General features: G+C 44.3%; 1 protein-coding gene across 2 annotated transcripts in view; it reads left to right on the forward strand.

Annotated features, from left to right (window-relative positions):
• MDGA2 (MAM domain containing glycosylphosphatidylinositol anchor 2) overlaps positions 1 to 14,280 on the forward strand; it is a 185,897-nt gene that overhangs the window by 69,802 nt on the left and 101,815 nt on the right. The window contains exon 3 of one of the 2 annotated variants that reach the window (XM_039698117.1): positions 4,296 to 4,470. In XM_039698117.1, coding sequence (XP_039554051.1) covers positions 4,296 to 4,470 — 175 coding nt within the window. The remainder of the gene's footprint in view (positions 1 to 4,295; positions 4,471 to 14,280) is intronic. The other variant, XM_039698118.1, reaches the window with a different exon arrangement.

Genomic DNA, 14,280 nt, shown 5'->3' on the forward strand with positions numbered 1-14,280 from the left:
CTCCTTGGGATGGGAGGGAGCAGCTCCAAAGATCTCCATCCTCCAAAGATCCCATTCCCAAAGTGGGTGAAGGCATCACCTCTGGGTTAGGGCAACAGCTTGAGGTAAACTGGGACCCCAGAGGTTGTCCAGGCAGTCAAATTCCTGGGAGAACTTGGAATGCTCAATGATTTTTAGGGAAAAAATGGGATTTACACCTTTGGACACTGAGGGTGACGCATTGGTGGCAGCTGGGTGGTGGAAATCCCAAACCTGGGAATGGTTTGATGGAGCTGATCCTGGTGCTGAGGAGATTTCCAGTCCCTGGGTCCATCCTGAAACTTCCAGCATTCCCAGGAAAACCCTTTGGAAGTGCTGACTCTGATTTAATGAAGTATCATGGGTTGAAGATGTTTTGCATCAACATTTGGATCTGAGGGAATCCAAACGGGAAGTGATTCCTGATCCATTTTGTTACTTCTTTAACTTTGCCTTTTACATTGGGAATTGATCCATGATTGATTTCTGCTCCTTCCTGGGTGTTTTAAATCTATTAATGGTTATTCCCTGATTCTTCCTGGAATACTGTGCCGTTGCTGAGCCTATCCCTTGCTTCCCTGAGGAAATTTTTGTTATTTTAATGAGTTCTGTGGGTTTTTTTCAGACCTTTCCTTGATATTCCACATCTTCCTGAGGTTACACCTTTCAGAGAGGGGCCCTTTCCTTGGATTTTATTCCAAGGGAATTGTAGAAGCTTTGAGGGAATGGAAAATTCCTACTCTAATTATTTTCTGGTTTATGGAACAAAAATGATTTTTTTTAGTTCACTGGGAATTAAGAGCAGGGCTGGGACATGGAGCAGCAGTGCTCACCATGGAGCACTGGTGAGCACCGGGATCACCTCCCCATTCCTGGTTCTTTCCATGGAATCCTGGAATGGGTTGGAAGGGATGTTAAAACCACCTTATTCCAAGCCACCCCTGCCATGGCAGGGACAGCTCCCACTGTCCCAGGGTGTCCCAGTGTCCAGCCTGGCCTTGGACACTGCCAGGGATCCAGGGCCAGCCACAGCTGCTCTGGCAATTCCAGCCCAGCCAGCAATTCCCAGTTCCCAATCTCCCACCCATCCCTGCCCTCTGGCACTGGGAGCCATTCCCTGGCTCCTGTCCCTCCATGCCTTGTCCCCAGTCCCTCTGCAGCTCTCCTGGAGCCCCTTCAGGCCCTGCCAGGGGCTCTGAGCTCTGCCTGGAGCCTTCTCTTCTCCAGAGGAACATTCCCAATTATCCTGTTTCCCTAGCAGAAGTGCATTTTTGAGCAATTTTGGCTTCTGGGAGGTAAGTCCTGCACAGAATTCCTGGAACTGCCTCATCCTTGGATCCAATTCCCTTCTTTCCAGCTTTCCCAGTGCCCATCCTTGCTGGTTTCCAGCTCTTTCATCTGGAACGGCTCCTAAGTCCTGTGGGTTTAATTAAACCTCAGCCTTTTTTTCCCCTAAACTGTGAGGATTTGATCAATTCCTGAGCCTGGATGGCAACAACAGCAACTTCTTCTGTCCCTGGGAAAAAAAAATAGGATTTAGACAGGTCCACAAGGGAAATAAGAGTCTGGATTTGGATTTTATGGAGTTCTCATCCCCAGGCTTGATTTTGTGCTGGTTTAGAAGCTCAAAATGACAAAATGTGTTGTATTTATTTGCCTTTAAAGAATTCCAGGGAATTCCCAGGCATTGAAGTTATGAGGATGTGTTTGTGATTCCAGGAGTTTGAAATGGGATTCCAGCATTGGAAAGCCTCTATAAAAAGGAATAATTAGGAATTCCTATGGAGATTTGTCTGCTTATTTGTGCCCTAAAATAATTTATTATTTATTAATCTTTATTGTGAAGGTGAATTTTAGAAAATGTAATTAAAATTGCTGAATAAAAAAACAGGGAGAATTAAAAAAAAAATCCAAAATTGGGAGCTGTTCAGATAATTTCGTCAAATTCCTGGGATAATTTAGGTAGGTGCCAGTCCAGAATTTCCCACCAGGAAGGTTCAAAAAAATCCTGAAAAAACCACAGTGAAATTCCTGACCTCAGCTCCAATTAATCCTGAAAAGGGCATTTCCAGCTGTGCAGGATAGAAAAATCCATCATTCTTCAGTGGGATATTGATAGAAAAAATGTTTATAGATTATTCAGGATTAAAGTGTTAATTTTTGGAAGCAGGGAAGCATCTGAAAATCCTAAGGAACAACATTAGAATCAAAGCAATCCAAATTAATTGAAGATTAATTGCTGCAATTAATCATTGGCCAGGTTATTCCAAGGTTTTTTGGGAAAGAATTTGTGGGTATTTCCCTAAATCCTGCTTTTCCATTAAAAAAAAAATCCTGATCAAACTAAGCCAGATAAAGGAATTTTATCAATTTATTATTTTTAACTGGTTTTTAACCAAAGTTTTACCAATTTACCTAAGAATTAAACATTTTTTTCCCCTCAGGATCCACTCATTAAAACCCTTTTAAATTATTCAGCAATTCCTTAAAGTCCCTTTATTTTTTCCAGTAATATTTGGATTTTCAGCCTTGAAGTGTAAGGAAAGTTTCCTCTGCAATTCCAAAGCCAAATCCCAAATTGTTGTGATTTAGACATCTTAGATATCTGCCTGATTTTCCAGAGTTTGGATGCCATTGTGTAAAATCTGAATTGAAATGGGAAGGAATGGATTTAAAAACTTGATTTAATTTAATTTATTTTATGTATTTTTGGAGGCATCCCCAGATTCTAGTTTCAGGATTACTGTGGAATCTTTGGGAATAAAGCAAAAAAAAAAACACTGAAAATTTTCCATAGGAGTTGTAGCTTTGTGGGTTTGCTGCTGATTTTTTCCATAATTTCCCAGAGTTTTCCTCTGCTGGAAAAGAAAAGGAAATCTCCTTTTCCCAATGTGTTACAACATCCAAGCCAGAAAACAGCAATTTCCTTGGGATCCTTGGCACGGAATCTGGATGCTCATGTCCTGCCTGTTCACAGCTCCTGTCACTGCCGGCTTTTCCTTGGATCAGGAAAAAAATGTTTCCCTGGAAAAAAGGAAGTGTTGGGATGTGCAATCCCAAGGACATGAGTTGGCCCATAAAGACAATTTATCCTCTGGAAGTGGGAGGCCATTCTCTGTGTTCGTGGTATCACAGAATCCTGGAATGGTTTGGGTTGGAAGGGACCTTAAATCCCATCCCATTGCAGCCCCTATCCCATTCCACCTCCCACTGTCCCAGGCTGCTCCAGCCCCAGTGTCCAACCTGGCCTTGGACACTCATCCAGGGGCAGCCACAGCTGCTCTGGGAATTCCATCCCAGCCACTCCCCACCCTCCCAGCCAGGAATTTCTTCCCACTATCCATTCTAAATCTCCCCTTTTCCAACTTAAAGCCATTCCCTGTGTCCTGTCCTTCCATCCCCTGTCCCAAGCCCCTTTCCAGCTCTCCTAGAGAACTGGGGCTTGGAGCACCCTGGCACGGTGGGAAGTGTCCCTGGTTTGGAATTGGATGGGATTTAAGGTCCCTTCCCACCCAAGCTATTCCGTGGTTCTGTGATTACAAAAATAAGAAAATCATCAGAAAAAAAAAAAAAATGGAAATATGAATTCATTCCTCCTCCCAGACCCAGCACAGGCAGCCTCAAATCTCACAGATCAGAAATCTCTGGGAATATTCAGGGCTTGGAGCAATGTGGGATAGTGGGAGGTGTTCCTGCCATGGCAGGGCCTGGAACAGGATCTTTAAACTCCTCCAACTCAAACCATCCCATGAAATGCAATTCCTCAGGGACTCTTGGAAGAAGTGTACGTTCCCGTGAGCTGTTGAGTGTCTTGGGAATTTCCCTGAGTCATCCAAGGTGAAATCCTGGTGCCACCCACACAAGTCCTGTGGTTTGGTGCCAGTTTTAGACTGTGCCAATTTTCCAGACTTAAAGTTATCCTGGATATTGGTACTGAGTTTTAGACTCTGCCCATCTTTCAGACCTAAAGTAATCAATCCTGGGTTTTGGTTCTGAGTTTTAGACTGTGCCCATTTTCCAGACTTAAATTTATCCCAGGTTTTGGATCCGAGTTTTAGACTCTGCCCATTTTTAAGACCTAAAGTTATCCTGGATATTTGTGCCGAGGTTTAGACTGTGCCCATTTTCCAGACCTAAAGTTATCCTGGATTTTGGTGTGAAGTTTCAGACTGTGCTTGTTTTCAAGACCTAAAGTTATCCTGGATATTGGTGCTGAGTTTTAGACTCCACCCATTTCCCAGACCTAAAGGTAATCCTGGTTTTTGGTGCTTGCTCAGATCAGGTGGACCAAAACAGCAGGAAGTGCCTCTGACAGATTCCAAGATTCCAGTGTCTTCAACGAAACCCTGAGGATTTCCAACATCCAGAGACACCAGGGAGGCCGCTACTACTGCAAGGCTGAGAACGGCCTGGGCTCCCCGGCCATCAAATCAATCCGAGTGGACGTGTACTGTGAGTAAATCCTTGGAATTCTGCCTTTGGTCCTTTAGGAATGCCTTAAAATATCTGTTGTTCCCAAGAAATGTTTGGCTCCTTGAGAATCCCAATTTTGATGGTGGATGCTGAGGATTCACGGAGTTTTTATGGTCAGAAGGGTTGGGATTGCAGGGAAAAATATGGATAATTGGGATTTTGGTGAGGGATGTGAAGGACTGGAATTGCAGGGAAAACTGTGAAGGATTGGGATGGCAGGAAAAAAATATGAAGGATTTGGATTGGAGTGAAAATATGAAGGTTGGGATTGTGGTGAAAAATGTGATGGATTTGGATTGCAAGGGAAATGTGAAGGATTGGGATTGCAGTGAAAAATGTGAAGGGTGGGGATTGCAGGGAAAAATAGGAAAGATTTGGATTGTAGTGAGAAATGTAAAGGAATGGGATTGCAGTGAAAAACATGGAGAATTTGGATTCAAGTGAAAATATGAAGGATTTGGATTTCAGTGAAAAATGTGAAGGGTTAGGATTGTGGCAAAACTTTGAAGGATTAGGGTTGTGGTGAAGGATGTGAAGGATTGGGACTGTGGTACAAAATATGAAGGACTGGGATTGCAGTGAAAAATCTGAAGGATGTAGAGTGCAAGGAAAAATCTGAAGGATTGGGAATGAAGGAAAAATATGATGGATGTGGATTGTGGTGAAAAAATAAGAAATGTTTTTATTTCAGTGAAAAATATGAAGGATTTGGATTGCAGTAAAAAATAGGAAAGATTGGGATTGCAATGAGAAACACAAAGGATTGGGATTGCAGGAGAAAATGTGAGGGATTTGGATAGCAGGGAAAAAATGGGAAGGATTTGGATTGTTGTGAAGAATGTAAAGGATTGGGATTGTAGGGAAAAATGTGAAAGATTTGGATGGTGGTGAAAAATGTGAAGGGTTGGGGTTGAAGTGAAAATGTAAAGGATGTGAATTGCAGTGAAAAGTCTGAAGGATGTAGATTGCAAGGAAAAATGTGAAGGATTTAGAATGCAGGGAAAAGTGTGAATGATTTGGATTGCAGGGGAAAATATGAAGGGTTGGGATTGTGGTGAAAAATAAGAAATATTCAAATTTCAGTGAAAATGTGAAGGATTGGGTTGCAGGAAAAAATAGGAAATATTTGGATTATGGTGAGGAATACTAAGGTTTGGGATTGCTTTATGCCCTGGAAGGGGCTCTGAGCTCTCCCTGGAGCCTTCTCTTCTCCACGTGAACATTCCCAGCTCTCCCAGCAGAGCTGCTCCATCCCTTGGATCATCCTGGAGCCTCCTTTGGGCTCTGGACTCTGAAATTTGCTTTGGGTTCACTCCCAGAATCCCAAAATTATTTGGGTTGGAAGAGACCTTAAATCCCATCCCATTCGAGACCCTGCCATGGCAGGGACACCTCCCACTGTCCCAGGTGCTCCAGCCCCAGTGTCCAACCTGGCCTTGGGCACTGCCAGGGATCCAGGGGCAGCCACAGCTGCTCTGGCAATTCCAGCCCAGCCAGCAATTCCCAGTTCCCAATCTCCCATCCATCCCTGCCCTCTGGCAGTGGGAGCCATTCCCTGGCTCCTGTCCCTCCATGCCTTGTCCCCAGTCCCTCTGCAGCTCTCCTGGAGCCCCTTCAGGCCCTGCCAGGGGCTCTGAGCTCTCCCTGGAGCCTTTTCCATGTAAACAATCCCAATTCTCCCAAGCTTTCCTCATAGGATAAGTGCTCGAACCCTTGGATCATCTCCACCACCCGCTCTGCACTCCCTTGTTTATTATTAATGAAGAAATAATAAACTATTTCTTTTTTCCTCTATTCAAATATATTTATTCTCCTTTTAGACCATTTAAACTCCAGAATAAGGCACAGAGAGAGCAGTGGGGTCTCACCAGGAGCCCCTCCTCATTATTTACACTCAATTAATTCTGAATTTCCCTTTTAACAGGGATTTGTTTAAACCTTTTAAGGAGCCTCTGGAAAAATTTCTCTAAGTAGAGATGGATGTGCTCTAAAACCAGACTTTCCTAACCCAGTTTGTTGTTCATTAATTCCACAAAATTAAGTTTCTGTCATTTAAGAAGTGGAGGAACAAGCATTAATTAGGTTTGGGATTATGAAACCAATAATTACTGACTTAAGATGTTAATACTCCCAATTTGTAACAATTATTCCACGTCGAGCACGTCAGGTGGCCTTTGGCATCAACCCCTGTTTTTCCTAGCTTGGGAAATCCATTTTTCCTGCTTTGTTTATGGAAAAATGATGCAGGGAATTAATAACCCAAAATTACTGTTAAAAAACCTCAGTCCCTGCAGTGTCAGAGTGGGATTAAATCCTGTTTATTCCACATTGTTTAGGTGGGTGCTCCTGGTCCATCTGGATTTTCCAGCACGGTGGGGTTCCAAAGTGAACTCTGGAACAGCCTGATGGAAGTGGGATTAAAAATGCTTTCAATGACTCCATGTCTTGATTTATTGATAATCATCTGGAATTTTTTAATCAACTCTGATTGCATTTTTCCACAGAATTTCATCTTGGAATTGACCACACCACAGGTTTAGTTTGGCCTCTTTTCTCTCACAGCTCTGTCTGCTTTTTAGGGTTGATTTTTTTCTTTTGCTGTTCCATTAAAAATCAATTTAGTTACTTTTTTTTTTCCCTAAAAACCATCTGACCATGGAGCTTTGAGGAATCCTCTCTCTGCCAAAGTTTTTCTGTTCAGCTGCTTCATTTTCAAAAAAAAAAGAATCAGCCTGGTTCTTCCTCAAACTGAATTGGGTTTCCTTCCATTTCCAGCTATTTTTATTCCTTATGTTTATATTCCCTGGAGCCAAAAGAGCTCTTCTGTACTGATTTCCCTCATGCAGTGCTTACAGCCAATAAGAATCTATATATTATCAGTATAATTTATTTATTATTAAATTTTATTTTTATTTTCAATTTATTTTAAAATAAATTAATTTAATTTTAAATAAATTTAAACTTCTTTTTTATTTTTTAAATCCTGTTTTAAATTTCTTTTTTATTTTATGATTTTATTCAAAATTATAATTATTAAATCTTGTTTTTGGAGAAATTCAGTGTTTCGTGCTTGTTACATCTTGTCCAGCAAACTCAGATGCTGAGTTAATTTTCCAGTGTGGAAGAGTTTCCTGTTAGACTTTTCTTTGCCCTTTAATTAATTATTTTTCTGTTCCCCTTAATTAGTTAATTTTTGTTGTCTTTTAATTATTTAATGTTGCTTAAAAACACAAGATCAAGTTAGGATCCTGCACTCCAGTCACTGATTCTGAGTGTGGGAGAAAATGAAATCCTTCCTGCAGAGTGATCCCAGAAATTCCCAATATTCCAGGACTTTTTCAGTGTTTCAGGCCATGCCTGGTGCTCTGCTGGGAATTCATGGACGTGCCTCGTTCTGTGTGAGTTTCTGACTCCTGGTGATTGGGAAAATCGATTGGGAAAATCCATTGATGGGAAAATCCACTGATTCTTTTCCATCTGTGCATATGCCCAAAGAATCATGGAATCATGGAATGGTTTGGGTTGGAAGGGACGTTAAAAACCATCTTATTCCAAGCCACCCCTGCCTGGAAGGGACACCTCCCACTGTCCCAGGGGGTCCCAGTGTCCAGCCTGGCCTTGGGCACTGCCAGGGATCCAGGGGCAGCCACAGCTGCTCTGGCAATTCCAGCCCAGCCAGCAATTCCCAGTTCCCAATCTCCCACCCATCCCTGCCCTCTGGCAGTGGGAGCCATTCCCTGGCTCCTGTCCCTCCATGCCTTGTCCCCAGTCCCTCTGCAGCTCTCCTGGAGCCCCTTCAGGCCCTGCCAGGGGCTCTGAGCTCTCCCTGGAGCCTTCTCCTCTCCAGGGAACATTCCCAGCTCTCCCAGCCTGGCTCCAGAAGGGCTCCAGTGCTTGGAATAGTTCCACAGATTCCTCTGGATCACTCCAGCAGCTCCACATCCTCCTGCTGTTGGATCTGGAGCTGGAGCAGCTCTGCAGGTGGGGTCCCAACTGAGTGGGGCAGAGGGGCAGAATCCCACACTGAGGGATCAGCCCAGGGCACAATTCTGGGTCATGTCCAGCCTCTGATCCCCCAACACTCCCGATCCTTCTCCTCAGGGCTCCTCCCATGCCTATGGAATTTGAGCATTGTCATGGATGTTGTTGTTTGTTCTGTTAGTGCTAAAAAACAGCCTGTTCCCTGGGGATTCTGGTGCTAATCCAGCCTCAGAAACGATGGGAATTGGTTCTGTTTGGTGTCCTTGGAGCAGGAATACCCTCCTGGAGTGCTGCACCCACTGTGCCATCCCCCTGGTGTCACCAGGACATGCTCATAGTTCCAACCAGGTGTATTTACAACCTCATTAAGAGAGGGGAGAAAATGTTTTCTTCATAAAATCCCGTCACCGAGAGCTCATTATGTGTTTCCTTTTGGAACTCTGTTGTAGCCTGAACCCTCAGGAAAGCATCACAGGCTGGAGCTGTGTGGGGATTGTTGATACTGAAGTCATTTGCTTTGTCCTTTTGTGTTGGAGTGTGTTAACAGCCTCCTGGCAGGGCTCTGATCCTCCTGAAATTCCATTGGAAATCGATGGAAGCTCCTCAGGGGCTCCCAGGGTCACGCTCTCCATCGTGGGAACAAGGAGGGAACATTTGCTTCCTTCCAGCAGCTGGAAATGCTGCTTGTTGTCAGTGCTGGGGCTGTTCTGCACATGCAGCACTGCAGATGCAGAATAAATCTCTTTGAAAGGCTTGGAGAGGGGAAAATAGCTCACATGGAGCTGGGAATAACTTGATTCCCGTCCTTCCAGCTTGGTTAGAGCTGTTGTGTGTCCTCACTGGACACGTGAAGGGGTGCAGAGAGGGAGGGCTTGTTTTCCTTTCTGTAGGATGCAAGAAATAGAGAAATTAATTGGATTTCTGAGGTTTATATCCCACACAAAGCATTTCAAAGCCACACATTGGGCACAGCTGAGACTCTGTGATCCTGGAGCTCTTTTCCAGCCTCAGGGATTCTGTGATGTTTAGATTCGATATTTGGGAAAATTTCTTCTGTAAAATTGTTCCCCAGCCCTGGCACAGGTACAAGGTGGAGTCGCCATGCCTGGAGGGATTAAATCCATGTGATTGTGGCACTTGGGGATATGGGGCAGTGGTGGCCCTGGCACTCAGAGCCTGGGCTGGGAACAAGGTGGGCATTGGCCACAGCTTGGACTCGATGATCCTAAATTATTTTCCAGCCTCTATGATTCCATGGTTGAAAGCTTGTGCTGTGTCAAGGAGGGAAAATAGCTTGGAAAACACGGGACTTTCACATTCAAGGATAGTTTAGGAGCTGAATAACTCCCAGAGGAAAAATAACATGGAAAAAACAGGACTTTCACATTTAGGGCTAACTCAGGAGCTGAATAACTCCAGCTCAGCGATGCGTCACCGCTGTCTCCGCTCTGCCCGCCGGGATGAAGCTGTTCCCATCCCTTTCCCAGATGTGTTTTATTCTTATCCCGCCTGCTCCAAACATCTGAAGACAAAGGCAGCTAATTAACAAATGAAATCAGCAAACTGCAGGCCCAGCAGCTGGGAGGAGATGATCCAGCAAATCCAGCCTGGATCCTGCCAAGCTGTTCGTCTTTGTGGCTCTCCCGGAGCTCAGGTCAGGGCTCTGGGGATCGTGATCCCTGTTTCCCTCTCGCAGACAGCTCCATGCCGTTGGAATTCTGCACAAGGAGGATTTTGACAGCGTCTGCCACACTTCTGTGCACCTCCACTCCATCACGATGATGCTATTCCCAGGGAATTTGGATTAGACCCATTTTGATCAGCTTAGGTTGAGTTTTCCATTTGTTCAAGAGCTCAGGGATGTGTGAGGGGAATTCTGCCAATCCAGTGTTTACCATGCCTGGCCCATCTGGGTTTTGGGGAGTGCTTGGTTCAATTCAGAGTTTAAAGACTGAGAAATTGAACCTGATGGTGGCACAAACTTCAGGTTGATTAAGAGACTTTACCGCGTAGCAGCACCCATGACTTCAGTTTGATTTAAAGATTGAGTAATCTGGTGACTTCTCATAATTTCATCAACCCAAATTGAAAATTTTGAGATATTTTTTTCCTTCTCTTGTTAAACAGTGAAGAGATTCATCTTGTTGAGCTTCCCAGTGTCCCAGAGGAAAAATAACATGGAAAAAACAGGACTTTCACATTTAGGGCTAACTCAGGAGCTGAATAACTCCAGCTCAGCGATGCGTCACCGCTGTCTCCGCTCTGCCCGCCGGGATGAAGCTGTTCCCATCCCTTTCCCAGATGTGTTTTATTCTTATCCCGCCTGCTCCAAACATCTGAAGACAAAGGCAGCTAATTAACAAATGAAATCAGCAAACTGCAGGCCCAGCAGCTGGGAGGAGATGATCCAGCAAATCCAGCCTGGATCCTGCCAAGCTGTTCGTCTTTGTGGCTCTCCCGGAGCTCAGGTCAGGGCTCTGGGGATCGTGATCCCTGTTTCCCTCTCGCAGACAGCTCCATGCCGTTGGAATTCTGCACAAGGAGGATTTTGACAGCGTCTGCCACACTTCTGTGCACCTCCACTCCACCATGATGATGCTATTCCCAGGGAATTTGAATTTGACCCATTTTGATCAGCTTAGGTTGAGTTTTCCATTTGTTCAAGAGCTCAGGGATGTGTGAGGGGAATTCTGCCAATCCAGTGTTTACCATGCCTGGCCCATCTGGGTTTTGGGGAGTGCTTGGTTCAATTCAGAGTTTAAAGACTGAGAAATTGAACCTGATGGTGGCACAAACTTCAGGTTGATTAAGAGACTTTACCGCGTAGCAGCACCCATTACTTCAGTTTGATTTAAAGATTGAGTAATCTGGTGACTTCTCATAATTTCATCAACCCAAATTGAAAATTTTGAGATATTTTTTTCCTTCTCTTGTTAAACAGTGAAGAGATTCATCTTGTTGAGCTTCCCAGTGTTAAATCTTTATAGGTTTATTTTTGTGTGGTATTTGAAATTATTGTGTCTGGAATGGTTTGGGATGGAAGGGACCTTAAATCCCATCCCATTCCAGCCCTGCCATGGACAGGGACACTTTCCATAAACATCGGGATCAGGTGGCTTTAAACTACCTGGATAAAGGCAGGGATGTTTGGAGTTTCCCTGCAATATCCCTGCAGAATTCTTTGTCCAAACACCAGATTTTCCTTGCTTTTTCTCTTTTCCAGCCCTCACATGGCTTGAGCAAAGCCCAGCCTTATGTAACCACCCAGTCACACATTCCCAACACTGGGAATGTTCAGGGAAATCTCCCAAAAATTGGGAACATTCCTCACTCTTCTGGTAGTGCTTCTGCTTTGGCTTTGCTGCAGCTGTCGGGATCTTTCCAGCACTGCCGTTGGAAAAAAAAAAATCCATCAGGTTCTGCAGTGGGAATTTTCCATTAATTGACCATTATGAAATGCTTTGGCAGAGGCTTTGCTGCAGTTCCATTCCCAACTTGGATTTCTTGGAGCTTTCCTGATATTCCTATCAAAATCCATCCCTTGCCATAGTTCAGTGTTTACTTGGAAGGGATTAGCTGGAGAGGGACTGGGGACAAGGCATGGAGGGACAGGACACAGGGAATGGCTTCACTGCCAGAGGGCAGGGATGGATGGGACATTGGAATTCCTGGCTGGGAGGGTGGGGAGGGGCTGGGATGGAATTCCCAGAAAACCTGGGGGTACCCCTGCATCCCTGGAATTGCCCAAGGCCAGGTTGGACAGGGCTTGGAGCCACCTGGGATAGTGGGAGGTGTCCCTGACCATGGAAGGGTCTCGAATGCGATGGGATTTAGGGTCCCTTCCTTCCCAAACTATTCCCTGTTTCCACGATCCAGCATGGACCTGTTCCAAGAGAGCAGATTGGACAAGCAGTTGATGACATCACAGCTCCTGGAATCATGGAGTGATTTGGAATCACTTATCTAAAATGACCTCTTGTGCAACCCCCTGCTCAAATCAGGGCCACCTTCAAGGTCAGATTCCTCAGGACTCTGTCCAGCCGAGCTTTGGATGTCTCCAAGTATCCCATGGCCCCTCTGGACACTTGGCCGATTGCACAGGGAATTTGTTTTCCTTATATCCATAAGAAATTTCTCTTGGTGCAGCCTAGACCTCATGGTCCTTTCCTCTGCACCCCCAGGAAGAGCTTTTCACCTTCTCTAGAATTTCCTGGTAGTAAGCTGAAGACAGAAATTCCATCTGATCTTCATCCCAGCTTCTCCTTTGTCTTCGTCTTCTCCAGGAGTCCCTGGTTGGAATTCAAAGACAGAAATTGGATTTTCCCTTCATCCAACCATCTGCACATTGGCCAAACCCAGCTCCCTCTGCTCTGGATGGCCTCCAGTCACCTTGGTGGTGTTCCCTGCATTGTTCCAGTTTATCCATGTCTGGAGCTGGATAGGGCACTCAGGAATTTGTCTTGCAGGGATGAGTTGGATGAGAAAGAATTTTTCCCCAGAAAGAGCTCTCTTGCAGTAAAGGATGGACATGGTTTCAGTCCTGGTTCCAGGTTTTAAGGAATTTCCTCTGCCTTGTCTTGAGTAACTTCATGAAAATGAAGCTGAGCCCAGATTTGGATCTCTCAGGTCTTTTATCCAAGGATTCACCTTCATCCAAGCATCAGAGATTGGAAGAGCATCCCTGGACTTGGTGATGGATCTCATGGCTCCTTGTTTGCCATCCAGGAATGTGCTTTAATAGGGATGACCTGGGGATCAATGTGGGAAACATTATGTTCTCCATCAATACTCAGGAGTTTGACCCTAAAAACTGCAGCGAGTTAATTTTCACCTTTTTACTTTCAACCTCATGAGGAGAAGCCAGAAGTTCTGAGCACTCTCAACTCTTTTCAAGCGCTGCCGTGATTTCAAATAACCTTTTGAACAAAACTGAAAACTCATTAGGAAATGCCATCCTAATTTGGAGCAGCAGATCCATAATTTTCTTCTGTGATCTTAAATTAAATGTTTTGGAGTGGGGGAACGAAGGTAACATTTATTTAAAACCTTTGCCCCATTATGAAGTATTATTGCTGGAATTGTTGGGAATTTTGGAAGAGCCATCATTTCTAATTAAACAAGAGACTCTCCAGCTTCAGTCTTCTTATGCAAATAAAAATGGAGCAGCTCAAGATGAATTTTTAGTCTTAAGATTAATTTTTAGTCTTTAGATTAATTTTTAGTCTTTAGGCTTGGCCTTTTTTTCTTGATATTGCATTTCAACATGGAATTTTCATGTGTTCTAATCTACTTATTTACGAAGTTCTTCCTTAAGAATTCCATGGATTGTCAAGCCTCTTTGAAAGAGGCTGCTCAGGGAAGGGGTGGAGTCAGCACTGCTGGAAAAGTTCAGCCAGTTGTGGATGTGGCTCTGGAAGCCATGGATTAGTGGTGAATGTGGTGGTGGTTGATGGTTGGATTTGGTGATCTCATGGGGCTTCTCCAACCTCAACAATTCCAAGATTCTCCATATTTGCAGAGGGATTTGAGGGTGCCTTTTACTGGATCCTTTTGGTCACATGAAGATTTGAGAACCTCATTCTCCATTTCACTGAAATTTGGCCTCAAATCGACCTGATGAACCAATATTTTGATAATTATTCACACTAGACTTTGCAAAAATAGGGTTGAATTTGGGGATAAAGGAATAATTAACCCCTATCCAAAGGGTTTTAAGGAATTTTAAGGAACAAACAGTGCTGAGAACTTTCTGGAATGGTTGCAGCCAAGGCTGAGTTGCACATGGAATGTTGTGTTCCTGTGTGCTTG

Source organism: Passer montanus, unplaced genomic scaffold (assembly GCF_014805655.1).
Source record: "Passer montanus isolate IOZ18808 unplaced genomic scaffold, ASM1480565v1 scaffold120, whole genome shotgun sequence".
NCBI lineage: Eukaryota > Metazoa > Chordata > Aves > Passeriformes > Passeridae > Passer > Passer montanus.